Source organism: Filicampus tigris, chromosome 16 (genome assembly GCF_054856515.1).
Source record: "Filicampus tigris isolate MCC_2025a chromosome 16, RoL_Ftig_1.0, whole genome shotgun sequence".
Classification (NCBI taxonomy): domain Eukaryota; kingdom Metazoa; phylum Chordata; class Actinopteri; order Syngnathiformes; family Syngnathidae; genus Filicampus; species Filicampus tigris.
In genome coordinates, this window is record NC_141232.1 from 14,912,703 (window position 1) to 14,925,371 (window position 12,669).

General features: G+C 39.8%; 1 protein-coding gene across 4 annotated transcripts in view; it reads right to left on the bottom strand.

Annotated features, from left to right (window-relative positions):
• The window catches only part of LOC147134916 (myosin-10), a 53,123-nt gene that overhangs the window by 37,629 nt on the left and 2,825 nt on the right, over positions 1 to 12,669 (bottom strand). For all 4 annotated transcript variants that reach the window (XM_086054721.1, XM_086054719.1, XM_086054720.1 and 1 more), the window contains exon 3: positions 7,176 to 7,332. In XM_086054721.1, coding sequence (XP_085910847.1) covers positions 7,176 to 7,332 — 157 coding nt within the window. The remainder of the gene's footprint in view (positions 1 to 7,175; positions 7,333 to 12,669) is intronic.

Sequence of the window (12,669 nt, forward strand, 5' to 3'; positions counted from 1 at the left end):
TTAGGGCTGTGCAATTAATCGGTTGCACTAATCGGTAAATTTCATTAATGTATTTTAAAGAACATATGTTATGCAAATATACACTACTTTTACTAGCACAAAAATAGAAACCATGCTAAACATTATTACTGTGACTTAAGTTACATTTCTTGTGTAGTCTATAATATGAAGTCAAATTTTTTGAGGTTCATTTTTGTGTCAAATTGCTTCAAATGCGATTTGCAAACATATTATTGGTCATTATATTGTAATACAGTTTATATATGGCCTACTGTAATTTAGAATTATTGTATAGATTACGTACTAGTATGTAACAGTCAACGTTTAAATTAGTTTGACCCAATCAGCATATTAAATGTATAATTCATCAGAAGCAAATTACTTTAACTTTGTTTACTATATGTAAATATTACTTTAAAAACAAAACAAAAAAGGCTCCAGACAAAGGTCTAAATGTATAGATGAATAGCATGTCTGTTATTCTGTCAAAATTGGCATTTTACTCCAAGCAGTTTACTACTTTGGCAATTTATAAGTGCATAGCAAGTTAACTCGTTTGTTTATACAAGGAAACCATACTTTAATTTATACATTTGCACTTTAATTTTTTTTTTAAATAATTAATTTAATACATTTTGTTGGGTCCAAAACGAACTTAAATTATTATAGCGTTTCAAAGAATTTTGTCTTAATATTTTTTTCATGTTTAAACATGTTCTTGGTTTGTAGCGAAAAATAAATAATCGTTTAAATAATCGTGTTTTCAATTATTACCAAAATAATCGTGCTTAACATTTTTTTTCCCCCATTATCGAGCAGCCCTAATCTGACTTGATTTAATGGTTAATGTTTTATTCTGTATTTCTAATAGTACCCTATGTTAAAGAAGTCATGCTTTGTTTTTCTGTAGGTGTTTGGGTTTCACCTTTAAGACAATGTGAGGAGAGTGAAAGTTGTTGCAGGAAATATGGCTGAAAGCGTTTGGCAAAGTAATCGATTGCAGATGGCAACCGTTGGGTGGCTTGTCATTCCACAGAAGGTCTTTGTGATGGCTGGGCCTGCCATAATCCAACAGAACAAGGCTGTTTTCATGTGTATGCCTGGGCATGTGTGTTTATGCAGCCACCTCTAGTATCAGAGTGCTAAACTCTGCAGCTCCACAGGAATCCAGACACACACAGTGGAGTGAGGACCCAATCACAAATGGGAGTGTATTACTGTGTCAAACTGTTTGACAGTGGAAGACTGATCAGATGAACTCTTAACTAAAATTTTTTAAATGATCACTGAAATGGATGCGGAAACTCTATCCTGGAATATCAACAGGGTGTGTGCAGCTTTAATGAAGCCAAAACACTTTTAAAGACCTTTTGAAGGTCTCTTTGATTAACTTAAGACGTCTCATTCGCCAAACATGACCCTTAGGAGTAGATGATATGGACTCATATTGCGATATGAAAATTGCCACAATATCGTTGTTGTCATGTCACGATATCAAAAGCAGCATATCTGTCAAAAAAAACATTGCTTTTTACCCAGTTCAGCAGAACACATTATTTCATACTTTGCGCAGCAGCAATTAAAAATTACTTTCAATTAATACAGTATGCGCTGCCCACTGGTAAAGCAGGGAATGCCCATTTCAGAAATGTTTGTGTGCGATGATTGGGGAAACACTGAGGCGTATGCATATGCTGAGTAATGTATCTATAACTAAGGACTAAACTATAAAATCACAGCAGAAATATAACCGTATCCTGTATGGCTTAAACAGCTGTCTGCTCTTAAAAGATGTATTTGCCAAGATGTATTGTGTGTGTTGGGGGGGGGGTGGTTGCATGTGCGTGTGTGCGTGCGTGCGTGAGCAACAGACTGTTTAAACAGGCCTCACATTTGTCTGAAAGTCATCTCCTGAAAATGCTCAGTGTACAGACAGACCTTTTGAAGATTAGGATACCCCTTCCTTAAGCGCGCACACACAAACACGCACACACACACACACACACACTTGCGCACGCACATGCTCTGTCCGACACAGCGCACCTGTTTTGTCACTCAGACGATATGTGGATCTGCTCGCCCTCATTGCCCCAGAGGAAGGCCTCGTTTCCAAGGGGAGATTTCAGGAGTCCCCGTGTGCATCAGCACCCACAGAGCACACAGGTCCCAGCCCCCTTCGGACTGCACAAAGCCAGCATTGTGCTGCACAATGCTGGCTGCCCCCTCTGAATTGCCCATCTACCCTCTGCTCTCTTTCCCCCATAACTCTACCCTCTCTTGCTTTTGCATAACTCCTGCTCTCTTGTTCTGTGCTTTTCAGTCACCTTCCAGTATCCTCCTTCTCCACCAAATAGTTTCATCTTGCGACCAAAACTACTCATAATGGGGTTTCCACTAATGTGCGTGATGATTAACGTTCCTTAACATTTCTGCTCATTCCTCTTTCTTCCTCTCATGTTTGAAGACATTTGCTCCTACTGTCACTCTGAAAAAAAATATATATATACACGGGTGCTCTTCTTTGATGTTCTGCAAAATGGAATGTGAACACTAATTTATGATTCTGTCTCACTAAATTAATCAAAGATGACTAAATTCCAAAACAAAATAATATTTAAGTTTTCAAAGTACTTTGGGAATGAAATGAAAGTACCGGTAATATGAAATCCATAATATATTTAATTTTTAATTGATCTGTTATGCAAGATATTTCAAATACTCAAAATTCAAATCAGAATGTGCAAATTATTTTCTTATTTATAAACAACAGTATTTATTATTGATTTCATTTAATATTTAAGAAATAAATGCACATTTCTTGTCCTCATTCAGATTCTCTTCACTGCTTAATAGTGATGACATTGAAAGCTCAACGCACAGTCAACATATTTTTGGATTTCAGCTAAAAATTCAAGATGGTTACTAAATGAAAACAGAATGGGGGAAAAAAGCTATGTTAAACAGTTTCCATGATTTCACTTAACTATTAAAACTGACTTTAAATCAGATGCAGCTTAAGCAAATGTCAATTTATGCTCTTGAGTGTCTCAGTAGCATCTGAACTTGATATTTCATCCAGAACTATGAAGAGATCCCACATTATAATAGAAGCAATTACACAAACAATGATGACACTACGAACACCCACCAACCTACACCAATATGCTTAATTGGGACAAAAGTGTACATCTAATTCTAATTCTTCGGAATGAAATGTAATTTAGTTATGAACATGTATCCATCCTTCGTTGGCAATTTAAAGAGGGTTGCAAAATGCATGCAATGGTAGCAGAAATGGAAAAATAATCTCCTTCATCGCCAACTACACCATCAGATTTATATGAGAATGGCAATGAGCCATTGTTCACCTCAATATGCGACATTGTCAGCAACAAAGGGGCCTAACCACGGCAACACTGGCCATACCCTAAAAGGGACGAGGCGGACATTCCAGGCTACGCCTGCTATGTTTTCTTGTAAAAAAAAAAAGGGTAGAAAATAAAGACGAAAGAGGACAGAGCAACTAACAGGTCCAGCAGATCTGTGGTTGTATTTTTCATGTCAAGCGAGGGGGGACCAACATGCCTTCAAGGATGTGGGAAATTCCTCTCTTCCAAGCCAGATGATTTTGTTGTAGGAAAAAGAATAAACGAGGAATGAAACGATTCTTGAGTGAAGAGGACAGAAGGCCGGTCGAGAGAAGGACCAGCTGTTTAGTCACAAAAGGGGGTAAAGTCGCATTTAGAAATGAGATTTAATTGAGGGGAAAAAAAAAAGGCTCAAGTTTTTTTCCTCATCAACTAGACTAGACTGAGTGTTGGCTGTATTCAACATAGTGTAAGGAGATTCCGTAACACAAAAGCCCCTTTTTCATGCCTTGCTAAAACACTGTCACACAGCAAATGACACCTCTATCTGAGTTTCCTCGGAATGGTTATTTTGGTGGAACACGCGCAACATGCACGCACACACAGTATCCATGGTGATGCACTCCTCCCCAAAGGAGTCCTGTAGTGGGTAATGGACTGCTCCAGAGACAACTTGACCGTGACTCAGCGTGTAGAATTTAGCTCAGCGGGGTATTTATCGAGGGGACAGTAATGACCTCATTCCACAGGCTACTGTGTCCCTCCCCCTGTGTGGGCCAGGGGCTCAAAAGAATGAAACCTCCTGCAGGGAAAAAACGGGTCATAGAAGAATGGTGGCACAGGAGTTGTCCCATAATAAGGTAAACATCTTGCAACATGTATAACGTGGGTCGAGTGTTTTTATTGAGTGAGCAAACCATACACCTGCGACAGCAGAAAAGGGCTGCAAAGCTAGAGCAATAAAGATTCCCACTAAATGTTCTTGTTTTCGACTCGCTCGACTATCGCGTGTCCAGCAAGTGTTATATCAGGAAATGAACACAGCTGTAAGTTTAAAAAAAAAAAAAAAAGTACTTTCCCAGAAGTACACAGCACAAGAGAAAGTGCTGCACTGTGGTTCATGTACTGGCCATGGTCAATCCAGGCCCACAAGTTATGGTCTCAGCTGTTTGGACATCCTGCAGGCACCAGAAATCAGTATGAGGACTGTAATGACAGGGAGCTGACGGCTCTTCAGCCGCACACACAACTTCTGCAGCTGTGAAATGCAGACAACAATAAACAAAATGGAAACTGAAAACCTTTTTAGTGTGCATATGACTCCAAGTGATGGTGTCATTCAAACAAAAGGGGGAGAGACTCTCACTGTTTTTCTACAGATTGAGAATAGAGTCACACAGTGAAGAACCTAAAGCTGCTCAAATACTGAAAAAAATTTAACTTGTCCAAAAGGTATTCATTTTCTTCAGCTTCTACTTGATTATGATTATTTAACTTCACATTGGCGGTTGTTGCAGGGTATGTAAATGAATAGCATATCTAATGACTATAGTGGTCCAGTATCAAAAAGAAAATGGTGCCATTTTTAAGGGGGGTTTGTACCACATTGAATTGAAAACACAAAAATCCTTCTTTGTCTTGGCTGTTCATTTACGCAACAACATTTTAAAACATGAAAACGTTTCAAAGCTGTGGTTCTCACAAACGCAAAAAGGTCGTCTGTGATAAAAATTGATGAAATATCCTTTTTCCGAAATGCATCATACAGCTACAGCCATTGTCCAAAGGCAGCTCCCAAATCATGAGAGGCATCTCATTATGAAAAGGTAAGTGAGAAGAGTGTTTGATGAGGACAACTGCGTGGCCCTCCAAAATTGAAGAAAAGACAAAAAGAAAATGGATCAAGAAGCTGCGATGGGGCCTACAGCAACATTAAAGGAGCTGCAAAATACTGGCGAGTTCTGGCCAAACCAAGTATGTCCTGTGCCCATGTTAAAGTGATGAAAAGATTCATCTTGGTCCCATTTTTTTCCCCATCAGAAAAATATGGCATTTCAACAGGGGGGTGTGGACTGTTTGACCACTGTCACTTTCATTAAGGGGAAACGTTTGAAACTGATGGACAACAACTACAAGCTGTTGATCAACTGTGAGTTTGGAGTGCAAAGTCTGAAGAATGATGTTGGCTAAACCTCGCTCACTTCCTCTAGAAACCTCTCCACTACAGAACTTGTGCTACACACCCACACCCACACCCACACACACACACGAGCCAGTGTTTGAAACGTGCATAATATGATGGTAGAGTGCATTGGCAAGGTATTTACAAAACTTTTTTTTCTCCTTTGAAAATTCCACACCTAACACCCCATATTGACAATGTCAAAAAGCGAATTTATTCTAAACAGAAAACTAAGAAACCAGTCAGGGAGGTGCCTAGAACCAAATAATCACTCACTCAGTGCTTCAGTGTTACTCTATGAAAACAGCAGAACCATTCAAAAGGACAACCATCTCTGCAGCAAACCGCCAATCACACCTGTATGGCAGAGTGGCCCGACATAAGCCACTCTTAAGTAAAACGTACAGAGTAGCCTGCCTGGAGTTTGCCCAAAGGGGCCTGAAGTTCTCTCAGCCCATAAGAGTCAAAATTCTCTGGTCTGATGAGACAAAGTCTGAACTCTTTGGCATGAATGCCAGACGCCATATTTTGAAGAAATGACACACCCCTCACCACCTGGTAAAGGACTGAGGGAAAGATGAATGCAGCAATATACAGATACATCCTGGATGAAAATCTGCTCCACAGCACTCTTGAAAGCAGACTTTGGAAATAGTTCATTTTTCAGCAGGACAATGAAATAATGGTTTCGGCGCAACTCTGTGAATGTTCTTGAATGGGTCAGCCAGAGCCCAGACTTGAAGCCACCTGTACCCCCCTGGTCTGGTGAGATCGAAAACTGGCTGTGCACCAACACTTCCCATTCAACCTGATGGAGCTTAAGAGGTGTGCAAAGATAAACGGACAAAATTGTCCAAAGACAGGTGAGACTGAGTATGAGTAAAAATACTAAAAATACATTTGAGAACTCGAATACAAAGTACCAATATTTGATAATGCTGATATGACTTGCAATTGGGATGAAAATGTGTTTTAAAAGCCACTGGGCCCAGGGGGCAGAGAAGGACTGGAACCAGGTGGTAAACAGAGTGGCAGAGGTGTTTTTAGTTTTTTATTTGAATACCAGTACATTTGCAAACATTTCCCATAACACGTTTAATGTTGTATTTATCAGGTGTACTGTACACTGACACAGAGACTTTGTTACCTCAATTCAGAGTTATCATGCCTTACTCCAGCCATCTCAATTCTTTGAGAGCAATTATCAATGACACAATGGCAATGAGCTAAAAACATATCAGGTTGATGATCCCTTGATGCGCGGCACTTCTCAGATATAATCAATAATGTCACATCCTTTCTGACCTTGTGAACCTTTCACACACTTTAAACACTTTCTCCACACACTAATCCCCTGGAATATGCAGTAAACCCAATGTTGCCTGCAAGTGAGCTAAAGTCTTGCACAGAAGTGACCACATATCTGAAATCACTCTTGCCTAAAAACACTTCTTTTTATCTGCTTCCAAGAAATAGTGTTCACATATTCTTAGCAAAGCAATAAATCAAATTGCCAGAGTATAGCAATGCACGGCAACTACGTCCAGTTCTAAAAATGTCACTAACACTGACAGAAGCAAGAGGGTCTTAACACGTCCGTCAGTGACAATACACAAAAGTCGTACCTTGAAGCATGCAGCGGTATGCGGACTCCGAGATGGCGTAGATGTGAGGTGGCATCTCGTGCCTCTTCTTGCCCCGGTACATCTCAATGATGTTCTCGGAATAGATGGGCAAGTTCTTGTAGGGGTTGATGACCACACAGAACAGGCCAGAATATGTCTGCAAAGATCAAATGTGAAACAAAACAATTCAACTCACGAGGGAGGTTCTTTTATAAGATCCAACAAATGCCAGTCAACGTCCTTTTGTTCTGTTGAGCGTCTCCCACAACAGCACGACTCCTCTTGGCAGCCTTACTCTGCTTGATACAACACTGACGTTGAAATATGAGTTCTGAATATTCAGAGAGATTGTCTTTTCCCATTGAGAAGACTATAAAAATCCTTTGGAAAACAACAACACTTAATTTATTAAATGAACATTAATTTCCCTAATAATCGATTACAGCAATTTAGACAAATGCCATTCCGAATTGACACTTTATTAATCTGGCTACATTTTTAAATGATCACATATAGTCCATGCTGCACTATTTATTACATGAGTACTCAGTTGTCAATCTTATATTATTTACCCAATCCTTATCTATTCGGGACATTATTAGATAACTGTTTGATGTACCGGTACTCCAGTAATCTGTTACATTACTCAGTTCATAATAATTCTTTATACTACTATTGTAGACACACAACTTTACACCGTAGTCTGTTATGATAAAACACTGCAACAACTGCAAAATGCACAGTATGTCTTTTGTAGTTGGTGTTATTGTATGTTACTATATACTAAACCGTATGCCATGGAATAATAAATGATATTAACTTGAAGATTTCTAACTCCAGCATGATCGGTGTGACTGCAGACACAACTTGGTGGCGGTGCCAGTGAAGACGGAGCAGACACATTCCAAAGAATACAGCAAACTTAAAAATACTTCTTTGTGAATAGACATGAAAGATAGATGTAATGAAAGCAACAATGAATCAACTTCCTTGCTATGCTGTTGCATTTGACTGTGTAATTAGCCCAGTGATTTGCCCTCAGGGATGCGTGTGGTATGAGAGCCTTTCAGCTCTAGTCTTAATCGACCGGAGAGGAGAAAGACAGAAATGAGTGAGAGGCCCTGGTGGCGCATTGCTTCTATTTTCTCAAGATGCTGTAGGCTATAGAAGAGACAGCGTTGCTTTATTTTCACAACAAGTGCAAGTCTGACACGAGGAGAAGTGTAAATCTGCACAGGGGTGGGCTAGTCTTAGTTTTGGTATTTTCGCAGATGCACGCATCTTAGTGCATTTTAAAAAGGCCGTTTTCCACCGTTGTGGGTGTGAACACAGCCGACTTGATTCACCACCAATAAAAGCGACTGCGCGAGAGGCGCCCAGTCCGTTAAAATGGCGGAAGGAGGAACTGATTTGCCTGAGACCGGTGAAAGTTCGAAGCAAGCAAAGTATGTTTTTAGGGAACAGCAAGCAGACCTTCATGGCGGAATGATTTGAAGTTGGCCAGAGAGATCACAGATCTGTGACGTGAGCATTTTGAGTCTGCCTTCCATCCCGATCGTACATGTCTGTCTGCATCTGATGTCAGCGGTAACGATTTAATTATTTAGTTACTTAAAAGGAGAGAATCTGCACCGCAGAAGGACAATGTTTATCCATGCCAGGTAGCAAGCGCGGTTTATAGCTGGTGCGGAGCGAGTTAGCTTTACACCTACAATTCCCCGCAGTTTATAAGCGGCAGGGAAAGCAAGAACTCAAGGACTCAAATGACTGTGCAATGTGGACATGCCATTGTTTTTTTTAAAGCTGCTCGGAGCTGACTGGTTTATATGACCTGTCCACGAGTAGCATGCCAGTTCTGATTGGTGAGCTCGGGGGCAAAAGCACTGAAAAAACAAAACTGGAGCTTTGGCAATCATGTTGTCTAAAATCAGGATTTCGATTGGAAAACGCAAAATCGTTCAGCCTTACTAGATACCCATATACAACATGTAATAAGTGTATAGTAGTAATTACTGTTAAGTTATGGGTTAAGTGTTTTTTTTTTTTATATGTAACACTTCATATTTAGCATCAATCAAAGTGAATGCAAGTTTACCTTTGTTATTTGGTCTGTCCCCATCTGGAACCATATAGTAAAGGAGAAAAGGAAGCATAAGCTGTGAAAGCTGTTACAATCTAACTAAAAAGTCTCCGGAAAAATGTCTTTGGTGATTGCCAGCCTATTTTGAAGGCTTTCATTTTTTACTTCCTACATGTAGACACCCTGCCATTTATTCGCAAGAGTAGGCTGCAGCCAGCCGTTCATTACCCAACAAACCGTCACAATGTCACACATGCTGACATGCCTATCATAATTATAGTCCACTGTGACAGGACTTCAGGAGCAGGCACAGAGGAACCAGACAGCAGACTGGAATCGTTATATAATAGCTCAGGATGGCGCCCCAAGACCAAAAACAAGTGGATGTTCTGTACAAATGCAGACGAAAAAAAAGAACGTTTCAGAAAGAGGTTGACGAAGCATAGAAAGGCTGGAAGAAATGAAGACATGAGCCTGATGGCTTTTCCAAAGGTCCAGTTCAGTAGAGGTGTAACATGGTGCAGCCTTTGAGTACAACTTGCTCCCCACAACAAGAGGCCCAGATGAAACTCTGTTCCTACATCCTGACACATGTAGAGTATTAGTGCAGCTTTTTTGAGAGGCTGGACATTCAGGTAAAATAATAACGATGAGTTAACCAGTCATGGCCAAACAGTTGAATGACCATGAAATTCAAGTCAAGTATTTGTGCCCCCTCACCTATAGACCGCCAACTCTCAGGGTCAATTAGTTTAATATTGAGCCTTTTTGACCCTTTACGGACACTCTATTTCTCGCTTGTGTTTGGAAATGTGCAGGCAACAAGTCAGAGGTAGCGTATCATGTGACAACCCGAATCATGTTTGTTACTCACATGGTGCATCACTAGGTCTATTTACATACAGATATTGTACATACAATAAAAATGTCAGTTGGAGTCAAGAAATGTCCTTGAACCTTTTCCAGATGTCACATGTATTACGACAGACAGTGACTCATGGATATGGAGATGGTCGAAAGCGTGTACAGGAGCAATTGCTCCCTCTTCCTCTCTACGCCGCGGAGTTGCAGGTTAAGTTCCTTCATGTATTTTGAAAATACATCAAACCTCCTTGTATTATATAGCTGCTGTGTCTTTTACAGGAGTGATAAAAATGATATAAATCTTGCATCACCAAAATACTAGGGATAGACCGATTATCGGCCGGGCCCATTATCAGCCTCAGCCTTTTAAAATAAAATAAAAAAAAAAAAAAATCTAATGGCTGATAATGAATCAATTCAAAACTGTGTTGAAATCAAAACAAAGATATGTGAAAGTTTAACATTTGTGTCATTTTGAAATTTTGGAGGGCTTCATTTACTGTTGAAAATTATATGGAGCTAGTTTTCCAAGTTTTTATTGAACTTTTGAAGACGTGCTGAATACCCTGGGAGCTACCTCAAATTTTTGTGAGAATTGCATAACAAAGATGTATAATGTCAAACATTTACAGTAATAATAATAAAAAAAACATTATGACATTATACAAATCTGAACAATTGTTCAATAAGCATGAGCTCAAAGACGTTTCCATAAAGTTAAGAATTTTTTTTTTTTTTTTAAGATTTTGATGCCAATATTTTCTTTTTAACTAAAAATGAATACCAGGTCCAAATATTGGTTATCGCCCTCCTTGAATACTAATAATAAGTATCAGTATCGGCACTGAAAAAACATATCGGTCTATCTCTACAAAATAATAATGGCAAACCTTCATTATCACTAGCAGCAGCAGACCATGAAAACTCTACATCATGCCCAGCCCCATCCAGGAAAGGGAAGGTGATATTTCAACTGTGAAATGAGATCCAGGGCAGGAGATCCTGTGGCCTGGTAACAGCTGAGCAACACACAGGCAACAGCGGACACGACAGCCGACCCCAACTGCCATCTCTGGACAGGACATGGATATGCCAGTCTCCATTGTAGAGGAGAGGGCACTCTGTCGCGTACACCAGACTGGTGTCTTCACGCCACTAGTCTGAGTGGCACACAGAAGATCTCGTACAGAAGAGCACTCTCATGTGTACATGTTGTAGCAAGGCAAAAGACAAAACAGAGCAGCCTTTGAGATAATGATCAGTACGTTTTATACATGGAATCAAATCACATTGACGAGGGGCGTCTTCTGCTTCCTGATTATTACGCTTTGCATTCAAGGGCAGGAACAAGATGTAAAGCAATTGTTATCTTATCAGACAGCATGAAACACCATGTAAAACATGCTGAATAGAAGGCACTTTTTGTTTGAAAAAGTCTTTTGTCTGAAAGCTTATCTACAACGGAAGAGAAGAAGAAAGATGGTCACAAGGCTGAGAGTACGGGAAAATGAAATGAGGTGGACAAGCTAAAGTGGACAGCAGAAGAAAGGCACATCAGAAGTCAGATGGACACTATGACAATCTTTTTGCCATGGATGGAATGCTGATGCTTTCTGACAGCTGAGGCTTATCTCACGATACAAAGGCCTGCTTGTTTCCAAGCTACTGTGGTCAAGCCCAACGTGGAGCTCTGATTAGCCTGTGACGCACCACCTCGTTGCAATAAATCCTTCCAATCAAGTGTGCGGTCATTCAGTCTAGATGCTACGACCATGACCAGCACTTCAATGATGGTGTGCGTCAAATGTCGGCGCTATGACTCAAATATAGAAGCCATCACCTAAATTGTAAGTCCTCAGCATGAGGAAGGGTTAGGGGGCGTTCCAGCATGTCTGCACTGGATCGTTCAACTCTGAGGAGGTAAGTCAAACAACTGAGCAAGAAAATTTTCTTCCCGTCAAAAAAAAATTCCACTTAATGAGAACACATGTTTTCAATTTGTTTTAGCCAAAATACAAATTAACAAGATCCCAAGATGAACATGAGCCATGAAAAAGCACAGACTGAACCACCTTGGTATTGGGACAAAAGAAAAAAAAAATAGGAATCCACAAGGGAACTGGGATTCAAAATAGATGTGAAATGACTGTGCACTAAGCTTTGCACACCAATGCTGGAGGAAGTATCCAGATCCATATGACTAGAAAGTACAAATACATATTGTACTAAATCCCAGAGTGTCTTTTATTAAACGTTGACAAAAAGGCACAATACTTGAGAATTAGAAGAAAACACAAACACAACATTATTATCCAATTCTAAGGCTGGACCAAATATTCTATCTTTACAAAGGTTATGATATTCAGTTTAGACTGACATTGTTGTAGAGGTACTAATTTACATTATTTTATTATTGTGCTTGCAATTTGAAGCGCAGCACAGTAAGACTTTGGCCCGGCCGATGAGGATTTTTCAAGGACCATGCTGACTCCAGTATTTGGTAAAATAAAATTCTGATGACTGATTAATCGACCGATTAAAAAAAAATAA